At 47.5% G+C, this 22236-nt stretch overlaps 1 protein-coding gene across 1 annotated transcript in view; it reads left to right on the forward strand.

Moving 5' to 3' along the window:
• Nucleotides 1-7337: 7337 nt before the first annotated feature.
• Nucleotides 7338-22236, forward strand: part of LOC116967767 (hepatocyte nuclear factor 3-beta-like) — a 31079-nt gene continuing 16180 nt past the window's right edge. Inside the window, exon 1 of the mRNA XM_033014372.1 lies at nucleotides 7338-7813. Coding sequence (XP_032870263.1) covers nucleotides 7742-7813 — 72 coding nt within the window. The 5' untranslated portion in view covers nucleotides 7338-7741. The remainder of the gene's footprint in view (nucleotides 7814-22236) is intronic.

The following is a 22236-nucleotide window of genomic DNA, read 5'->3' on the forward strand; positions in this document are numbered from 1 at the left end:
TTTCACTATTGGTAAGTTTCAATGAGGAGACCCCTCATCCTAAGTTCTGCGTCGTGGTCCTGTTATTAGCTGTGTGTGTCATGCCCGGTCCCCCCCCCCCCCCACCTCATTCTTCTAAACTCAAATTTCTCATTTATTATGTTTAGAGTGTACAACGTTTACCTATGTATTCTGTTGTGCTGCTGCAAGTATGGATGTCATTGTTCTATCTGGGACATATGACAATAAAACAGTCTTGGCTCTTAACTCTTCTTGAATCTGGAGGTCACGGTTTTCAGACCAGACTGAAGGTAAGGAATTCTGCACTGTGGCAGCTCCAGCTCCAGAGCCAGCGCCAGCGCCAGGGCAGACAGCAGGCAAACACAGTTAAAGTGGGAGAATCAACAAATGTGTGATTGATGAAAAGAATGATAGATTGAAAGATACGAAAGCTTTTCACCGTATTTCAATGCAAATGACAATAAACTAAACTGGACTGAACGTGTGCAGTGAAAACGTTGTTGTTGCGTGCTAGCCAGTCAGCGGAAAGACTATAGGTGGACACAATTGCTGGAGAAACTCAGCGGGTGAGGCAGCATCTATGGAGCGAAGGAAATAGGCAACGTTTCGGGTGACCCGAAACGTTGCCTATTTCCTTCGCTCCATAGATGCTGCCTCACCCGCTGAGTTTCTCCAGTATTTTTGTCTCCCTTCGATTTTCCAGCATTTGCAATTCCTTCTTAAACAAGCGGAAAGACTATATATAATTGATTACGATCTGGCCGTGCGCAGCAAACAGATACACGATGAAGGGAATAACCTTTAGTGCAAGATAAAGTCCAGTGAAGAGCGATTAAAGCTAGTCCGAGGGTCTTCAATGAGGTCGTTGGTAGCTCTCGGGGAAAGAATCCAATCTCGCCATCAGTTTCCTGAGTTTGAGATATGAGAACCAAACATCCTACAGCGGGGCCGAAAATGACCCATGAATCTGCCCATCACCGTTCTACGTCTTTTTCGTCGAGTGGACTATCTTGCTCGCTATAGGATCTTTGATGAGACCAACAGGGATGATTTCGTTCGCGAATCAGGCGAAGGGTCACAGCTAGTTGGAGTTAAGGCCAGACTCCCAGTAATGTGCGCTGTCGACTGATACATTGTTGGGAATCGAGAACCAGAGGGCATCGGTTTAAAGTGAAAGGGGAATTATTTTTATAGCACTGAGGGGGTAAATATTTGACCAAAGAGTGGTGGGTGTATGGAACGAGCTGTCAGAGGAGGCAGTTGAGGCAGGGACTATCGCAACGTTTAAGAAGCAATTAGACAGGTACATGGATAGGACAGGTTTAGAGGGATATGGGCCGAACGCAGGCAAGTGGGACTAGTTTAGATAGGGCATGTTGGTCGGTGTGGGAAAGTTGGGCCGAAGGGCCTGCTTCCATGCTGTATGACTCCATGACTCTATGACACAAACAGAAGGAGACAAGTTCTCATCTGGAATAGTTTCTGATTGATGAAGACAATGATTGATTGAAAGAGACAGCTTGGAAACAGATTATTCGGCCCACGGTCAACGGACAGTTTTAAAGCGGAGGTTGACAGATTCTTGATTATTAAGGGTGTCAGGGGTTATGGGGAGAAGGCAGGGGAATGTGGTTGAGATGGAAAGAAAGATCAGCCATGATTGAACAGACTAGATGGGCCGAATGGCTGATCTATCTTGCACAACTCGCTTGCATTGCCTCCTGACACTTGAAAGAAACAAAAGTTTACGGACCAGTCTGGTCCTTAAATTAAACTGTAGACAGTCAGAGAGTCACACAGCATGGGAAAAGGCCCTTCGGCCCATCTTGCCCACACCGAGCAAGAGGTCCCATCTACACTAGTCCCACCTGCCCACATTTGGCCCACTCTTCCCTCTAAATCTGTCCTATCCAAATGTCTCTTAAATGTAGTTTTTGTACCTGCCTCAAACACCTCTTCTGGAAGAAGGGTCTGAAGAAGAGTCTCGACCCGAAACGTCGCCTATTTCCATCGCTCCATAGATGCTGCCTCACCCGCTGAGTTTCTCCAGCATTTTGACTACCTCTTCTGGCAGCTGGTTCCATGCACCCACTATCCCACATTCACCAGGGTGCTGTCTGTGTGGAGTTTGTACGTTCTCCCTGTGACCGCGTGGGTTTCCTCCGGGTGCCCCGGTTTACTCCCACATCCAAAAGACGTGCGTATTTCTAGGTTAATTGGCCCTCTGTAAACTGCCCCCTAGTGTGTAGGGAGTGGGTGCGAAAATGGGATAGCATAGAACTAGTGTGAACGGTCGGCGTGGACATGATGGGTGAAGGGCCTGTTTCCATGCTGTATCTCAAAAACTCAACCGCTCAACTCAACTTAATTTTTTGTTTGAGAAGGAACTGCAGATGCTGGAAAATCGAAGGTAGACACAAAATGCTGGAGTAACTCAGCGGGTGAGGCAGCATCTATGGAGCGAAGGGAATAGGTGACGTTTCGGGCCGAAACCTTTCTTCAGACTCTCACATCAGTCTGAAGAAGGGTCTCGGCCCGAAACGTTGCCTATTTCCTTCGCTCCAGAGGTGCTGCCTCACCCGCTGAGTTTCTCCAGCACTTTTGTCAATGCTGCCTGTACCGCTGAGTTACTCCAGCATTTTGTGTCTATCTTCGGATTAAACCAGCATCTGCAGTTCCTTTCTGCACATAAACTCAACACAACTAAACTCAACTTTAAACTAAACTAAACTAAACTCGGGGGGAATCGGCACGCCAGTGTTTACAGGTAGGTTCACGCCAGCCCAGCTGACCTCCAGAAGTAAATACTTCATTGAATTGCAACGCCGGGCTAGTATCTGTGAGCGGAAACGCTGGACACTGCGAGAGCTAGCTGCATTTTTGCGGCCGGGTTGCGGATGAAGCGAGCTCATTGTCTGGCGGGCCCGACCCGGGAGAAAGAAGGAAAATCTTTCAAGACGGCGATGTTTCGGCGCCGCCTGAAATCCCATTTCAGACAAGATTCGCCCTGTTGCTGATCTTCCTGCTAGAAATGGCTGAGAAATCCCACAGAAACACAGCGAAACCGCAGCAAACTCACACTTACTTTCCCCTCGTTCCACTGAAGGGATTAACCGCTTGGTATTTTCCCCCCGGTTTAATTTGGGGTTGTCCCGTCAAATTGGTCCCTCGAGGGACTCGCCAACCCACCGGCGGGTGAGCGCCACAGAGTGGAGGGAGCGGTGGGCCGGACAAGGGGCGGTCAGTGGACAGTCTCTCTATTGTAAGCGCCCTCGGTGTACATTCATTGAGTCTTACAGCACGTAAACTTCTGACCAATTTCTCCCTGCCACCTCATCTCAGTCTCCACCCAAAATGAGTTCTCCAGAGATGCTGCCTGTCCCGCTGGGTTACTCCAGCTTTTTATGTCTATCTTCGGTTTAAACCAGCATCTATCTGCAGTTCCTTCCTACACATTCTGTCTGCCTCATCTAAGCTTGGATAGAGACAAAATGCTGGAGAAAGATCATAACAGGAGCAGAATTAGGCCATTCGGCCCATCAAGTCTACTCCGCCATTCAATCATGGCTGATCTATCTCTCAATCAATAGACAATAGACAATAGGTGCAGGAGTAGGCCATTTGGCCCTTCGAGCCAGCACCGCCATTCAATGTGATCATGGCTGATCATCCCCAATCAGTACCCCGTTCCTGCCTTCTCTCCATATCCCCTGACTCCGCTATCTTTAAGAGCCCTATCTAGCTCTCTCTTGAAAGCATCCAGAGAACCGGCCTCCAATGCCCCTAGAGGCAGAGAATTCCACAGACTCACCACTCTCTGTGAGAAAAAGTGTTTCCTCGTCTCCGTTCTAAATGGCTTACTCCTTATTCTTAAACTGTGGCCCCTGATTCTGGACTCCCCCAACATCAGGAACATGTGTCCTGCCTCTAGTGTGTCCAAGCCCTTAACAATCTTATATGTTTCAATGAGATACCCTCTCATCCTTCTAAACTCCAGCGTGTACAAGCCCAGCTACTCCATTCTCTCAGCATATGACAGTCCCGCCATCCCGGGAATTAACCTTGTAAACCTACGCTGCACTCCCTCAATAGCAAGAATGTCCTTCCTCAAATTAGGGGACCAAAACTGCACACAGTACTCCAGATGTGGTCTCACTAGTTGTACAATCCTAACCCCATTCTCCTTCTCCCCATAACCCAGCGGGTTAACTCAGCGGGACAGACGCCATCTCCGGAGAGAAGGAATGGGCGACGGTTTAGGTTCAACTGTTACATACTGAGGTACAGTGAAAAGCTTTGCTTTACATTCTATCCACACAGATTAGACATACCATACACAAATATCCCTTTAGGGGCAGTAATTTTGGATCAGCAAGTAACGAGTAACAATAGATTCTAGGACGAGGAGTCCAAATCTAGAGTGCAAAAGTTTAGGGCGAGAGGGGAAAGATGTAATAGGGATCTGAAGGGCAAGATGTTTTCACATGTGTGATGGTGATGTATGGAACGAGTGGCCAGAGGAAGTTGGAAATACAAGGAACTGCAGATGCTGGAAAGTTGATTAAAAAAAACAAAGTGCTGGAGGAACTCAGCGGGTCAGGCAGCATCTGTGGAGGGAATGGACAGACGGCATCTCGGCATCTTCAGACTGACAGGAGTAGGGGGAAGTGTTTAAGAAGGAACTGCAGATGCTGGAAAATCGAAGGTAGACAAAAATGCTGGAGAAACTCAGCGGGTGCAGCAGCATCTATAGAGCGAGGGAAATAGGCAACGTTTCGGGCCGAAACCCTTCTTCAGTAGGGGGGAATATACTGTAAGCAGGAAAAGAGATGTCGAGGTGGGTCACAGCCCGGGAAGTGATAGGTGGGTACAGGTGAGGGAGGGAGGTACTACTTAATCTTAGTTTTTGTTTAGTTTAGTTAGAGATACAGCATGGAAACAGGCCATTCGGCCCAACGAACCCACACTAACCAACAATCACAGATTCACACTTATCCCATTTTCTCATCCATTCAATCGTGGCTGATCTATCTCTCCTGCCACGATTGAATGGCGGAGTAGACTCGATGGGCCGAACGGCCTAATTCTACTCCTATGACTCGCGATCTTATGATCTGATGAAGAGACCTCTTGTTGTGTTTAGCCTCCCTGCAGCAACAAATGGCCCCAGCCCCAAGCCCGCTCAGGCAAGCGAGGAACTCCTGAGCCATTATGAGGGAAGATTTACAATCCTACACTCAGCGAATGGCATTCACACGGTCCGCACCGCTGCCCCGCTGGTGCCCGTGTGAGGAGCTCCCTCCCTCCAGCTGCCTGGACTCCGGGCGAGAGCGCAGTCCATAATGCCAGCAGTTAATCAACTTCAGAAAGCAATTAATACTGAGGCTGGAAACAAAGGCGAGGTGCCCGGCCCCCTGCTGATGCCAATTTCTCTTCCAATGTTGTTACAGGTGAGTGCCGCCGCACACACACACAGGCCACATGTTTGTAAACAGCCACTTAGTGCTGTTATCAGGCGACGGAATCATCCCAGCCTTGCCACGCCCAGAGAGCAGTCCTGAACTACTATCTACCGAAGGTACACAAAATTGCTGGAGGAACTCAGCGGGTGCAGCAGCATCTATGGAGCGAAGGAAATAGGCGACGTTTCGGGCCGAAACCCTTCTTCGCTCCATAGATGCTGCTGCACCCGCTGAGTTCCTCCAGCAATTTTGTGTACCTTCGATATTCCAGCATCTGCAGTTCCCTTTTGGACATACTATCTACCGAAGTTAGACACCAAATGCTGGAGTAACTCAGCGGGACAGGCAGCATCTCTGGAGAGAGCCCATTTGATTATCTGTTATTTGCACTTTATCAGTTTATTTATTCATGTGTGTATATATTTATACAATGGTATATGGACACACTGATCTGTTTTTTTAGTCAATGCCTACTATGTTCTGTGTGCTGAAGCAAAGCAACATTGTCCTATCAGGGACACATGACAATAAACTCCCTTGAACTTGAACTTGAACTTGAAGATGGGTCTCGACCCGGAACGTCACCCATTCCTTCTCTCCAGAGATGCTGCCTGTCCCGCTGGCTGAGTTACTCCGGCATTTGTGTGTCTGTCTTCAGTTTAAACCAGCATCTGCAGTTCTTTCCTACCCTACTATCTACCTCATTGGTGACTCTCGGAGTATCCTTGATCGGACTTTGCTGGCTTTACTTTGCACTAAATCTATACACTGTAAAGGGATCGATTGGAATCATGTATTGTCTTTCCGCTGACTGGGTAGCACGCAACAAAAAGCTTTTCACTGTACCTCGGTACACGTGACAATAAACTAAACTGTAAACTGTAAGATACTTGTAGGAAGGCACTGCATGTGCTGGTTTATACCGCTGGAGTAACTCAACGAGTCAAGCAGGATCTCTGTAGAAAAGGAACAGGTGATCTTTCAGTTCAGAACCCTTTTTCAGACACTTCAGAGACTTTGTGCTTTATTCAAGAGTCCTGCATGCTTACTTTCATAGACTGATGTACAAGGACCCCCAGATCCCGTTGTACTTCCCCTTTTCCCAACTTGACACCATTTAGATAGTAATCTGCCTTCCTGTTTTTGATACCAAAGTGATAACCTCACATTTATCCGCATTAAACTTCATCTGCCATGCATCTGCCCGCTCCACCAACCTGTCCAAGTCACCCTGCATTCTCATAGCATCCTCCTCACAGTTCATACTGCCACCCAGCTTTGTGTCATCTGCAAATTTGCTAATGTTACTTTGGAGATAATTAATCCGTAAAACACAGATAGTAGAAAATAGACAATAGACAATAGGTGCAGGAGTAGGCCATTCGGCCCTTCGAGCCAGCACCGCCATTCAATGTGATCATGGCTGATCATCCCCAATCAGTACCCCGTCCCTGCCTTCTCCCCATATCCCCTGATCCCGCTATCTTCAAGAGCCCTATCTAGCTCTCTCTTGAAAGCATCCAGAGAACCGGCCTCCCGAGGCAGAGAATTCCACAGACTCACAACTCTCTGTGAGAAAAAGTGTTTCCTCGTCTCCGTTCTGAATGGCTTACTCCTTATTCTTAATCCTAGCGGTGGGAGAGTTGGGAGGAGGGCGAACAGTGGCAGAGAGGGCTTCGGTGCATGTTTTAAGCGGCTGAATGCACTGCTAGACATTGTGTGAATCTGCCAGGTAGCACATAGACCGTGCAGTGTTCTGGCCAATGGCACTTGCACCTCGCCGCGACGTGCGCTTGGGGGCGCAGCGAACACCGTCTCTGTTGACTAGATTCCAACTAATGGGCTACACACACACCTCAAAGACATCAGTTAATGAGTAACTTCCCTCCAACAGTCGCACGCTTGTATCCCACAGCTCCAGCCCAGTGAGAGAGAGGGAGAGGGAGGGAGAGGGAGAGGGAGGAGAGATAGAGGGCTCTGCAGAGACAGGTACAGCTGTTTCTACCGAAACTGGGCAAAAAACATTCCGACCTAACTTTGTGGACTGGTGCACTGACCCGGGAGAGTTTGCTGGGATTTGGGAACTGGAGCCTTTGGAAACGGACAGCCAGACCCTATACCAAGCACCCCCTTCTCCCCGTCTCACCGCAGCTGAAACCTACTGGATCTCAAACCCTCCAAACGTAAAGACAGCGTGGAATACAATTTGGAGCCTGGAGCCTACTCGCCTCATTCTCTGCCCCCACGTTGATCGATCAGTTTTTATTGAAGGAAGGGATATGCTGGGTTCTGTGAAGATGGAATCACATGAGATCCCCGAGTGGACCAGTTTATATTCGGACCCTGGCGAGGTCAGTATAACGCTGACACTCTTGCAATCAGTGTGCAGACACTGGCTCGTTTTGCTTTTGTTGCTAAATGCTCTTGTTCCATTTTAAAAGTCTTTTCGGGGCGCCGGTTCTAAAGAAGACGCGAGGTGTTGGTCTGTCTGTAAATGCGGGAATAGGCATTCTCTTTGCCGAAAGAGACTCTGTTTGTGTGGGAGCTCGGTTTTAGGCTTGGACTGTGTGTATTTGTACCTTCCCGGTCGATGCGCGGTCGACACAAGACGGCAGACGTGGTGTACAGTTGGAACAAACTCCCTCCAAGCGTCACTCCCTCCAAGGTCCTTGCCACGGCGGTTGCAGGCGCGGCGCTGTCCACTGAGATTAGTTGTTTCACTTTCCGGGAAGTGTCGCTGGTTTGAAACGAAAAGTTAGTTGTCCAGCGATCGCTTCATTGGATAGTTGAATGTGTTCAGTTTGCAGTTGTGCCCACGCCGGAGTGAGTGCGTGTTTATATCAGCGTGTCATTCTGTGTATGTGTAATACTGTGTGTGTGTGTGTGTGTGTAATACTGTGTGTGTGTGTGTGTGTGTGTAATACTGTGTGTGTAATACTGTCAGTCTGTGTGTGTGTATAATACTATGTCAGTCTGTGTGTGTGTGTAATACTGTGTGTGTGTGTGTAATACTGTGTGTGTAATACTGTCAGTCTGTGTGTGTGTATAATACTATGTCAGTCTGTGTGTGTGTAATACTGTCATTCTGTGTGTATATAATACTGTGTCAGTCTGTGCGTGTGTGTAATACCGTCAGTCTGTGTGTGTATAATATTGTGTCAATCTGTGTGTGTGTGTGTGTCTGCAATAATGTGTCAGTCTCCGTGTGTGTGTGATACCATGTCAGTCTGTGTGTGTGTGTGTGTGTGTGTGTGTAATAATGTGTCAGTCTGTGTGTGTGCGTGTGTAATATCCTGTCAGTCTATGTGTGCGTGTAATATTGTGTCGGTCTGTGTGTGTCTACAACAGTGTGTCAGTCTGTGCGTGTGCAACAGCGTGTCTGTGTGTGTGTGTGTGTGCAACAGTGTAACAGTGTGTCAGTCTGTAGGTGTCTGCAATACTGTGACATAAGTTCATAAGTTTTAGGAGCAGAATTAGGCCATTCGGCCCATCAAGTCTACTCTGCCATTCAATCATGGATGATCTATCTTTCCCTCTCAAACCCATTCTCCTGCCTTCTCCCCATAACCCCTGACACCGGTACTCATCAGGAATCTGTCAATCTCCACCTTAAAAAAATATCCATTGACTTAGTCTCCATATCTGTCTGTGATAAAGAATTCCACAGATTCACCACCCTCTGACGAAATAAATTCCTCCTCATCTCCTCACCTTCTTTCTAAAGGTGTCACTCTATGTGCATGTGTACAACAGTGTGTCAGTTTGTACCTGTGTGTCTGCAACAGTCTTTGGTTTAGTTTAGTTTCTTGGTTTCTTGCTCCTCCAAAATATTCCAAATGGAATTTAAACTGGAGGTGGATTATAGTCACGTTTATCGAGGTACAGTGAAAGGCTGTTGTTGCTAACCAGTTAGTGGATACATGATTACAATCGTGCTGCCCTCAGTGTATGGATACATGATAAAGGGAATAACGTTTAGTGCAAGGTAAAGTCCGATTCAAGATAATCTGAGGGTCTCCAATGAGGTAGATGGGAGGTCAGGGCAGCTCTCTAGTTGTTAGTAGGGTGTGAATTGTTGATAGACCATGTCTTGTGTGTGTCTATAACAGTGTGTCAGTCTGTGTGTGTGTGTGTGTGTGTGTGTGTGTGTGTGTGTGTGTGTGTGTGTCTGCAATAGTGAGTCAGCCTGTGTGTGTGTGTGTGTGTGTGTTAATAAAAGTGTGTCAGTGTGTGTGTGTCTATAACAGTGTCAGTCTGTGTGTGCGTGTGTGTGCGCGTCTATAAGTGTGTCAGTCTGTGTGTGTGTGTGTGTGTCTATAACAGTGTCAGTCTGTGTGTGTGTGTGTCTATAACAGTGTGTCAGTCTGTGTGTGTGTGTGCGCGCGTCTATAACAGTGTGAATGTTCTGACCATGACAGTATCAGTGTGTCAGTGTTTATATCGATACATCAATGTGCCATCACAGTTAGGGCAGACACACCTAGGGGCAGCACAGTGGCACAGCGGGTAGAGCTGCTGCCTCACCGCACCGGGGTAGCGGGTTCAATCCTGCCCTCGGGTGCTGACAGTGTGGAGTTTGCACAATCTCCCTGTGACCGTGTGGGTTTCCTCCGGGCACTCCAGTTTCCTCCCACATCCAAAACACGTGCGACTTTGTAGCTTAATGGCCCTCTGTAAATTGCCCCTAGTGTGTAGGGAGCGTGTGAGAAAGTGGGATAACACAGATCTAGTGTGAACGGTGATTGATGGTCGGCATGGACTCAGTGGGCCGAAGGGCCTGTTTCCATGCTGTTACTTTCAATCAATCAATCGCAATTTGTTAGGCACAAAATGCTGGAGTAACTCAGCGGGACAGGCAACATCTCTGGATAGAAGAAATGGGTGATGTTTCGGGTCGAGGCCCTTCTTCAGAATGAAGAAGTCAGAGTTTCAACCCGAAACGTCATCAAATCCTTTTCCCCAGAGATGCTGCCTGTACCGCTGAGTTACTCCAGCATTTTGTGTCTATCTTCGGTGTAAACCAGCATCTGCAGTTCCTTCCTATATAATGTGTTGGTGTAGGTCTGTATTATAGAGTGGACATAGAACAGGACAGCACGGGAACAGGAACAGGCCCTTCTGCCCACATTGTCTGTGTCGAACATTATGCCGTTAAACTAATCTCCTCTGTCTTCATGTGATTCATTCCTTGCATATCATGTACATGCTAAAAGCCTCTTGTGGCACTATCGTATCTACCTCCACCACCACCCCTGCCAGCGTGTTCCAGGTACCCAAGACTGTGTAAAATCCAGCCCCACACATCTCCTTTAAATTTGGCCTTCTCCACTTAAAGCTAAGCCCTCTTGTGTTTGACATTTCCATCCTGGGGAAAAAAGATTCTGCCTGTCCACCCGATCCACGCCTTGCTTAATGTTATATACGTATTTCTATCAGGTCAGTGTGTGTGTCAGTGTGTGTGTGTCGTTGTGTGTCTGTGTATGTGTGTCAGTGTGTGTGTGAGTCAGTGTGTGCATTAGTGAGTCAGTGTGTGCATTAGTGAGTCAGTGTGTGCATTAGTGAGTCAGTGTGTGTGTTAGTGAGTCAGTGTGTGTGTGTGAGTCAGTGTGTGTGTTAGTGTCAGTGTGTGTGTGTCAGTGTGTGTGTGTGAGTCAGTGTGTGCATTAGTGAGTCAGTGTGTATGTGTGAGTCAGTGTGTGTGTTAGTGTCAGTGTGTGTGTGTGTGAGTCAGTGTGTGTGTGAGTCGGTGTGTGCATTAGTGAGTCAATGTGTGTGTTAGTGAGTCAGTGTGTGCATTAGTGAGTCAGTGTGTGTGTTAGTGAGTCAGTGTGTGTGTGTGTCGGTGTGTGCATTAGTGAGTCAGTGTGTGTGTTAGTGAGTCAGTGTGTGCATTAGTGAGTCAGTGTGTGTGTGAGTCAGTGTGTGTGTTAGTGTCAGTGTGTGTGTGTGTGTGTGAGTCAGTGTGTGTGTGTGAGTCAGTGTGTGTGTGTGTGTGAGTCAGTGTGTTTGTTAGTGAGTCAGTGTGTGTGTGTGAGTCAGTGTGTGTGTTAGTGTCAGTGTGTGTGTGTGTGTGTGAGTCAGTGTGTGTGTGTGTGTGAGTCAGTGTGTGTGTGTGTGAGTCAGTGTGTTTGTTAGTGAGTCAGTGTGTGTGTGTGAGTCAGTATATGTGTTAGTGTCAGTGTGTGTGTGTGTGAGTCAGTGTGTGTGTGTGTGTGTGTGTGTGTGTGTTAGTGTGTCGGTGTGTGTGTGTGTGAGTCAGTGTGTGTGCGTGAGTCAGTGTGTGTGTGTGTGAGTCAGTGTGTGTGTGTGTATGAGTCAGTGTGTGTGTGAGTCAGTGTGTGCATTAGTGAGTCAGTGTGTGCGTTAGTGAGTCAGTGTGTGCGTTAGTGAGTCAGTGTGTGCGTTAGTGAGTCAGTGTGTGTGTGAGTCAGTGTGTGTGTGAGTCAGTGTGTGTGTGAGTCAGTGTGTGCATTAGTGAGTCAGTGTGTGCGTTAGTGAGTCAGTGTGTGTGTGTGTTTCAGTTCTGTCTTTATTTCATTGTGTCGTGTGTGTAATATTTCTATTAGTATGTCCTATCGACATGTCAGCGTGCGTATTTGAAGGAAGGTTTTCAAACTCACTATCATATTAGTGTGTCGTGGTTTGTGATTCTATGAGTGTGTCAGTACACACGTCCAGTACCAAGTGTCAGAGTGTGCGCCTGTTTCAAATTACCACAGTAGTGTCAGTGCACGGATTTATATCAAAGTGTCACCACTAATGTCAAGGTGCTGCAGTGTGTGTTTATGCCAGTGTGCCAGTTAGTGTGTATATCAATGTGTTCTCTGTGTATTCACGCCAATCGGTAGCTATCCGCTGTTACACTGTGTTGCTGTGTGCGGTTACTTCAGTCAGTCGGTATGCATGTTGGCTGCAGGTTGCAGGAGAGAGTGTTTATTTCAATGTGCTAGTGTCCATATCCATTTACTTCATCGATTTACATTTTCACATCAGTGTCATTCTGTGTTCACTTTTATACCGCACCATCCCTGGTAAATATCTGAAATGTCTGAAGTCTGAAGAAGGGTCTCAACCCAGAACGTCACCCATTCCTTCCCTCCACAGATGCCGCCTGTCCCGCTGAGTTTCTCCAGTATTTTTGTGTCTATCTTCGGAAATAAACCACGCTCGTTGGAAACAGTGTCATATGTGACCCTGGTTTGAGCTTCATATCACAAGTTTAAGAATACATATCTCACACAGTTTAAGAATAAGGGGTAAGCCATTTAGAACGGAGACGAGGAAACTTTTTCTCACAGAGAGTGGTGAGTCTGTGGAATTTTCTGCCTCAGAGGGCGGTGGAGGCAGGTTTTCTGGATGCTTTCAAGAGAGGGCTAGATAGGGCTCTTAAAGATAGCGGAGTCAGGGGATATCGGGAGAAGGCAGGAACGGGGTACTGATTGGGGATGATCAGCCATGATCACATTGAATGGCGGTGCTGGCTCGAAGGGCCGAATGGCCTACTCCTGCACCTATTGTCTATTGTCTATTGTCTATTGGTGGTGGTCGGAGGGGCCGTAGGCGCAGATTGGCAGCCACGCTTCCGTCAGTCTGCCCCAAGGCAGCTGTGGCTACAGAAGTAACTTACCACCACCGAGTGTGACTGAGGAGTGAATGAATAATGCGATGTAAAGCGCCTTGAGTATTAGAAAGGCGCTATATAAATCCCATCCATTATTATTATTATAAGCCCCCCACAGCATCACTAGGACCTGAGAATGAGTCCGAAGAAGGGTCTTGGCCTGAAACGTCACCCCTTCCTTCTCTCCAGAGATGCTGCCTGTCCCAGTTACTGACCTGAGTTACTCCAGCATTTTGTGTCTATCTTCGGTTTAAACCAGCATCTGCAGTTCCTTCCCACACATTACTGGGACCACCTGGTTGTTGTACGATAGCTCTGCCCGCTGCCTCAGCTCAATGGAGGTGGGCACTCGCATCCCTCCTCTTCCCTCGTCCCCATACCTTGGGGATGCAAGCAAAGAATCTCACTGTGACTTTGTCACTTGTGACAGTAAAGGATGCATTCATTCATTCATTCATTCATTCATTCATTCATTCATTCATTCATTCATTCATTCATTCATTACCACAACTAGTTAGCCGACTAGCAGATGTTTGAGATGTTGAGGGTAACAGGAGCAGACTTCCACCTGGTCAACTGATACTATGCAAATCCTGCACAGATAGCACCCAAGGTCAGAATAGCACCTGGGTCCCCAACTACAGCAGCACTTGCCAAGATGGGTCTCGACCCGAAACGTCACCCATTCCTTCTCTCCACAGATGCTGCCTGTCCCGCTGAGTTACTCCAGCATTTCGAGTCTATCTTTGGAGTAAACCAGCATCTGCAGCTCCTTCCTACACATATGAAGTGTTTCTTCAGTTGAGATTTAAATTTATTAACGTCACAATAGACAATAGACAATAGGTGCAGGAGTAGGCCATTCGGCCCTTCGAGCCAGCACCGCCATTCAATGTGATCATGGCTGATCATCCCCAATCAGTACGCCGTTCCTGCCTTCTCCCCATATCCCCTGACTCCACTATTTTTAAGAGCCCTATCTAGCTCTCTCTTGAAAGCATCCAGAGGACCTGCCTCCACCGCCCTCTGAGGCAGAGAATTCCACAGACTCCTTACTCCTTATTCTTAAACTGTGTGTGTGGCCCCTGGTTCTGGACTCCCCCAACATCCCCCGACGTGTACAAAGCTACTGTGAAAAGCTGTTGTTTTTCGTGCTATCCAGTCAGATCAGATAATACTATACATAAACACAATCACAAAGTCATAAGGTCATTAATGATAGGAGCAGAATTAGGCCTTTCGGCCCACTATCATGGCTGTGTAGGAAAGAACTGCAGGTGCTGGATTAAATCGAAGGTAGACACAAAATGCTGGAGTAGCTCAGCGGGTGAGGCAGCATCTCTGGAGAGAAGGAATGGGCGATGTTTTGGGTCAAGACCCTTCTTCAATCATGGATGATCTAACTCTCCCTCCCTCCTAACCCCATTCTCCTGCCTTCCCCCCATAACCTCTGACAATAGTACTAATCAAGAATACTCTATCTCTGCCTTAAAAATATCCACTGACTTGGCCTCCACAACCTTCTGTGGCAAAGTCACCACCCTCTGACTAAAGACATTTCTCCTCATCTCCTTCCTAAAAGAACGTCCTTCAATTCTAAGGCTATGACCTCTAGTCCTAGACTCTCCCACTAGTGGAAACATCCTCTCCACGTCCAGGAATAATAGCTGAATAATTATCCTCTTCTTCCCTGAATATTAATATGATTGTGTTATATCGGGGATGATTTCGTGAATGTATGATGGTCATTTGACAGCACTGGGCCTCGACTCGCTGGAGTTTAGTAGGATGAAGGAGAATCATATTGAAACTTACGGAATAATGAAAGGCATGGCCAGAGTGGGAGTGGAGAGGATATTTCCACTAGTGGGAGAGTCTAGGACCAGATGGCACAGCCTCAGAACAAAAAGATGTACCATTAGAAAGGAGATGAGGAGAAATGTATTTAGCCAGAGGGTGGTGAACCTGTGGAATTCATTGCCACAAGCAACTGTGGAGGCCAAGTCATTTGGGTATTTTTAAATGGAAATTGATAGATTCCTGATTTGTACAGTGTCAAAGGTTATGGGGAGAAGGCAGGAGAATAGGATTGAGAGGAAAAGATAGATCAGCCATGATTGTTGGGTTGAATGGCCTAATTATGCTCCTTTGTCTTATAAACTTACGAATATCTGAGCGATATAAATATCCAAATGTCATCGCCTGAAGAAGGGTCTCGACCCAAAACGTCACCTATTCCTTCGCTCCATAGATGCTGCCTCACCCGCTGAGTTTCTCCAGCATTATTGTCTACCTCCGGATATCGTTAGATTAGTTGTCTTAATTCAGCATATCATTGTGTATGTGTGTGTGTGGTGCTGAAAATGTTCATGTTACTGAGATATGTGTCAGCTGTAGATCTGTGGGACATTTGTCTTACAATAGGTAGCAAATATCAGAACGCCAGTGTGTTTACAATGGTGTTACAAAGCTATATCAGTGCCTTGCTACATTTGGTGTGTAAAGGGCCTGTCCCACGAGCATGCGACTGCAAATGGAAAGCGCGACTAAACCGGAAGCAGGGGCCGCGGGGAGGTCGAGTGATCCCGTACGAGTTGACGTGAAGTTCGAGCGAAGTCCGCGGGAAGTTCGCGCTAGGCGTACGCCGTCAAGACTTTGCGTACGGCGTCGAGGCGGCTGCGCGCTGGCAGGCCGTTGCCGCGCGGAATTTTTGGACAGTGTCAGTTTTTCGGAGCCCCGCGCGATGTCGGGACCAGCTCCGCACAACTCCATACGGCTCCGGCGATCGAAGTGGGACCGGCCCCGCGAGGCCGTATGGCTCAAGCGACCACGTTAGGTCGCGCTCACCGCGTGCAGGCGCATGCTGGTGGGACAGGCCCTTTACTACTGAAGTGCGTCATTGTGTCAATTCATATTGAGTCACTGTTTATATATCATTTTCCCTTCCTGTGCCTCCCAACCGTATCAGTGTACTTATATCGGTGTGGCTGGTGTACTGTGCTTGTTTTACACACGCCGTGTTCATGTTAGTGTGGTGAACTCTGTGTGTGTTGAAATCAGTGCATTACTCTGCCCCCTTGCATCATTGCAACAGTGTGGATGGTTAGATCAGTGTCTGAAGATGGGTCTCGACCTGAAATGTCATCCATTCAAGTTCAAGTTCAAGTGAGTTTATTGTCATGTGTCCCTGCTAGGACAATGAAATTCTTGCTTTGCTTCAGCACACAGAACATAGTAGGCATTGACTACAAAACAGATCAGTGTGTCCATCTACCATTATATAAATTCATAAGGTCATAAGTGATAGGAGTAGAATTAGGCCATTTGGCCCATCAAGTCTACTCCGCCATTCAATCAAAGCTAATCTAGCTCTCCCGCCTACCCCCATTCTCCTGCCTCCCCCCATTCCTTCTCTCCAGAGATGCTGCCTGTCCCGCTGAGTTACTTTGCAGTAGAGCAGACAAAATGTGTAGGAAGGAATTGCAGACGCTGGTTTAAGCCAAAGATAGACACAGAAAGCTGGAGTAACTCAGGGGGACAGGCAGCATCTCTGGAGAGAAGGAATGGGTGACGTTTCGGATCGAGACCCTTCTTCAGATTAGTCAGGGGAAAGGGAAACGAGAGATATAGACGATGATGTGGCTGTGGGAGGGGATATTGCAGAATCTTGTCGGAGAGAGAAGGAAAACTTCTTCAAAGTAGACGCTAGAGGCAGGAAACATGTTCCCGATGTTGGGGGAGTCCAGAACCAGGGGCCGCCGTCTAAGAATAAGGAGTAAGCCATTTGTAACGGAGATGAGGAAACACTTTTTCTCACAGAGAGTTGAGAGTCTGTGGAATTCTCTGCCTCAGAGGGCGGTGGAGGCCGGTTCTCTGGATGCTTTCAAGAGAGAATTAGATAGCGGAATCAGGGGATATGGGGAGAAGGCAGGAACGGGGCACTGATTGGGGATGATCAGCCATGATCACATTGAATGGCGGTGCTGGCTTGAAGGGCCGAATGTCCTACTCCTGCACCTATTGTCAATTGTCTATAGGCATGCTGAGTTACTCCAGCTTTTTGTGTCTATCTTGCAGATTGTTACATGTTGGCACCAGGCCATGCACACAGGACCAGTGCCACATAGGACCAGATTGTGCCTTGTGGCAGTTGTGCCCTGGGACTGGCGGCGATGTTGAACTAAGCAGACAGTAACTGCAGGGTCAGCTGTGCGGGGAGAGTTCATGAATGAACTCCGAGCCCTGCAGGCAAGCGACAGAGTGCCAGGCAGCACATGGGTGAGGAGACGTGCCAGGCAGGCTGTGCCAGCGTCAGTTTCATGGCGATACAGCGGCTCCATTCATTCCAAAAGAGCAGCATGAAGTTTGTAGTCTTTCCACTGACTGGATAGCACGCAACAAAAAAACCTTTCACAGCACTGAACTAAACTAAACTAAACCAAACTAATCTAAACTAAACTGAAGATAGACACAAAATGCTGGAGTCACTCAGCGGGACAGGCAGCATCTCTGGAGAGAAGGAATGGGTGACGTTTCGGGCAAAGATTTAATAGGAATCTGAGGGGTGACTTTTTCACACAAAGGGTGGTGGGTGCATGGAGCAAGCTGCAGGAGGAGGTAGTTGAGGCAGGGACTATCCCAACGTTTAAGTAAGACGCTAGAATTTAGAAGATTGAGGGGGGATCTTATAGAAACTTACAAAATTCTTAAGGGGTTGGACAGGCTAGATGCAGGAAGATTGTTCCCGATGTTGGGGAAGTCCAGAACTAGGGGTCACAGTTTAAGGATAAGGGGGAAGTCTTTAGGACCGAGATGAGAAAATCATTTTTTACACAGAGAGTGGTGAATCTGTGGAATTCTCTGCCACAGAAGGTAGTTGAGGCCAGTGCATTGGCTATATTTAAGAGGGAGTTAGATGTGGCCCTTGTGGCTAAAGGGATCAGGGGGTATGGAGAGAAGGCAGGGATGGGATACTGAGTTGGATGATCAGCCATGATCATATCGAATGGCGGTGCAGGCTCGAAGGGCCGAATGGCCTACTCCTGCACCTATTTTCTATGTTTCTATGTAAGTAAGTAAGTAAGTTTTATTTATATGGCACGTTTTAAGTCAACTCGCATTGACACCAAAGTGCTTTACATAAAATAGATAATAAGTTTCCATACAAACCATAAAAAAAGGTTAAAAAAATAAAGAAAATGGACAACACATTATAGAGTTCTGTTAAGAAACTGTTAGACAGGTGCATGGATAGGACAGGTTTGGAGAGATATGGACCAAACGCAGGCAGGTGGGACTAGTGTAGCTGGGACATGTTGGCCAGTGTGGGTTTGTTGGGCCGAAGGGCCTGTTTCCACACTGTATCACTCTCTGACTGTGTGTTGTCTTCCCTTGTACTTGGAATTAATGAATACTCCCTTATCTGAGCTTCTTTGACCAAGAATGCTGAGCAACCAGCCCTGCCCATCCTCAAACCAGATTTCAGCTGCAGCTACAATATTCCACTCCCTGGTGTCAGGCCCATGATTCATCATCACCTTTATTTCCTAGAATCCTTGCATTAAAGCACAAGAAACATTTTTTCTTTAGTCTCCCTGCCAAACTCAATCCACCACATTCCAGCGTCACTTACTCCCCCCCTCCCCCCGCCTTCTCAAACCATCAAACTTTATTCTATGTGTGGCACGGTGGCACAGCAGTAGAGTTGCTGCCTCACAGCGCCACCGACCCCGGTTTGATTCTGACTACGGGTGCTGTCTGTACGGAGTTTGCACGTTCTCCCCGTGACCTGCATGGGTTTTCTCCCAGATCTTCAGTTTCCTCTCACACTCCAAAGACGTACAGGTTTGTTGGTCAATTGGCTTGGTGTGAATGTGTACATTGTCACAACTGTGGGTCCGATAGTGTCAGTGTGCGGGGATCACTAGTTGGTGCAGACTCGGTGGGCCGAAGGGCCTGTTTCCTGCTGTATCCCTAAACTAAACTAAACTAAACTAAACTAAACTAAACTAAACTAAACTAAACTAAACTAAACTAAACTAAACTAAACTAAACTAAACTAAACTAAACTAAACTAAACTAAACTAAACCAAACCAAACCAAACTAAATGGCATTTACAAGATGCTTGGTCAGGGACATGGATAGGCCATGGACAGGTTTGGAGGGATATGGGCAGGTGTAAGCAAGTGGGATTGCCCCGGTTAGATATCTTGGTCAGCAGGGATGAGTTGGGCCGAAGGGCCTATTTCCATGCTTTCCGATTCCAAAATTCTCCCAAGCAAACCTTCTCCCACGGCTCTGTGGGTCATACTGACACCACTTTCTCCTGAACTAGTCCCAACAGTCCAGCGATCTCCATCCTTCTCTCCATCAGCCTCACACCCACTTGCACTAAACGTTATTCCCTTATCATGTTCCTGTACACTGTAAATGGCCCGATTGTAATCATGTATTGTCTCTGTGGACTGGATAGCATGCGACAAAAGTCTTTCACTGTATCTCGGTACACGTGACAATAAACTAAACTGAACTCACCTCCATTATCCCCCTATTTCCGTACCAACTGGTGCAAGGCGCTGGAAGTAATCTTATGTTGACAAAAATGCTGGAGAAACTCAGCGGGTGAGGCAGCATCTATGGGGTGAAGGAATAGGTGACGTTTCGGAGTTTCAGAGTGAAGAAGGGAGTAATCTTATAGTCACTCTGCCTCAAAGGTCAAATATGTGTAAATCGTGGAGTTACTCGACTGATGTACTCCCAGATAAGTTCATAAATTATGGTAGCATAATTAGGCCATTCAGCCCATCTCATCTACTCCGCCATTCACTCATGGCTGATCTATCTTTCCCTCTCAACCCCATTCGCCTGCCTTCTCCCCCTAACCTTTGACGTCCTTATTAATCAAGAATCTATCAATCTCCACTTAAAAATACCCTATGTTGACCTCCACAGCCGTCTGTGGCAATTAATTCCACAGATTCACCATCCTCTGGCTAAAGAAATTCCTCCTCATCTCCTTTCTAATGATTCGTCCTTTAATTCTGAGGCCATGCCCTCTAGTCCTAGACTCTCCCACTAGTGGAAACATCCTCTCCATATCCACTCTTTCCAGGTCTCAGGCGCGGCGAGGCAGCAGCTCTACCTGCTGCAGCAGTGTGTGGCACACACCCCCGGTGGAGCTAAGATAACCAGAGTGCAGAGTATAGTTGTGCAGCATTGTCACGGGGAGAACGTGCAAACTCCTCATACACAGCACCCGAGGTCAGGATTGAACTGGGGAGTTTGGTGCTGTGAGGCAGTAGTTCTACCAGCCGCACCTCTGTGCCATAGGGCTACACAGATCTGACATGATCCTCACACCCGCTGCAGCCTGGTTAACGCATGTTTATCTAAATACTGCAATTAATTCTTGATTAGTACGGGTTTCAGGGGTTATGGGGAGAAGGCAGGAGAATGGGGTTGAGTGGGAAAAATAGATCAGCCATGAATGAATGGAGTAGACTTGATGGGCCGAATGGCCTGATTCTGCTCCTAGAAGTCATAAACATGAACTTATGACCTTTGGTCCACTCCAACACCTTGGCTGCTGATGGGGGGTCAACATGATTCCCCCCCATCCATCACGATGCTACCATCCTCTTTGTAAGTCAGTGGATTCAGGAAATTCAACAAATAGAGAGGGGTCCTGAACTACTATCTAGCTCAGTGTGAGGAGGTGGGATTAATGCTATAGTCACGCTGCCTCGGCAAGGCCAGCAGCATAATCAAGGACCAGTCTCACCCCGGTCACTCCCTCTTCTCCCCTCTCCCATCAGGCAAGAGGTACAGAAGTGTGAAAACAAACGCACACACCTCCAGATTCAGGGACAGTTTCTTCCCAACTGTTATCAGGCAACTGAACCATCCTCTCACCAACTAGAGAGCGGTCCTGACCTAACATCTACCTCATTGGAGATCCTCAGACTATCTTTAATTGCATTTTACTGGACTGTATTAAATGCTATTGCCTTTATCCTGTATCTGCACACCATGGATGATGGATTGAAATCATGTATTGCCCTTCAGCCCAACTTGCCCACACCAACCAACATGTCCCATCTACACTAGTCCCACCTGCCTGCGTTTGGCCCATATCCCTCTAAACCTGTCCAAATGTTTCTTAAACCTGCCTCAACTACCTCCTCCGGCATATAGTGCAGGGATCGCCTGTTGATGCGGACCCGGTGGGCCGAAGGACCTGTTTCCGCACTATCTCCAAAACTAAAAACTAAAATACTTAAGTCGGAGTGAGTCATTCTGGAGATCTCAGTGTGACATAGTGTGTACATTAGTACATTAGTGGTTGTCACTGTGTCTCTGTGTGTGTGTGTGTTAACTTTCCAGCAAGATAGGAGGCCATTCGGCCCCATTCTGTCACTGCCTTCTCTCAGTGCAATCCCTCACCCCCCCCCCAGTTATTTCCCTGTAATGTATTATTTTGCATTTTCCCATCATCTCCTCCCATTTTTCCTGTACATACTTGAGGTGTGTTACCTTCGAAGTTGAAGTGGCCAATTAACCAACCTGCACGTCTTTGGCATTAGTTTAATTTAGAGACACAGGCTGGAAACAGGCCCTTCGGCCCACCGAGTCCACACCGACCATCGATCCCCATTACACCAGCACACACTACACACTAGGGACAATTTACAGTTTTTACCGAAGCCCATTAACCTTCAGACCTGTTCGTCTTTGGAGTGTGGGAGGAAACCGGAGCATCCAAAGGAAACCCACGCGGTCACAGGGAAAACTTGCAAACTCCGCTCAGATAGTGTCGGAAGTCAGGATCGAACCGGGATTTCTGGTGCTGTGGGGCGGCAGCTGTGCTACTGCATTGATGTAAAGAATCACTTCACATTGATTGTGTTCATGTCACTATGGGAGAGATAGATCAGCCATGATTGAATGGCGGAGTAGACTTGATGGGCCGAATGGCCTAATTTTGTTCCCATCACTTATGATTCACTTTCATCAGCTGTGTTGGAGTTAGTCTCATCAGTCGAAAGAAAGAACTGCAGATGCTGGTTTACACTGAAGATGGACACACTAAGTGCTGGAGTAACACAACGGGTCAGGCAGCATCTCTGGAGAAAAAGGAAGTGGAGCTGGAGGCG

Source organism: Amblyraja radiata, chromosome 41 (assembly GCF_010909765.2).
Source record: "Amblyraja radiata isolate CabotCenter1 chromosome 41, sAmbRad1.1.pri, whole genome shotgun sequence".
NCBI classification, from domain to species: Eukaryota; Metazoa; Chordata; class Chondrichthyes; order Rajiformes; family Rajidae; genus Amblyraja; species Amblyraja radiata.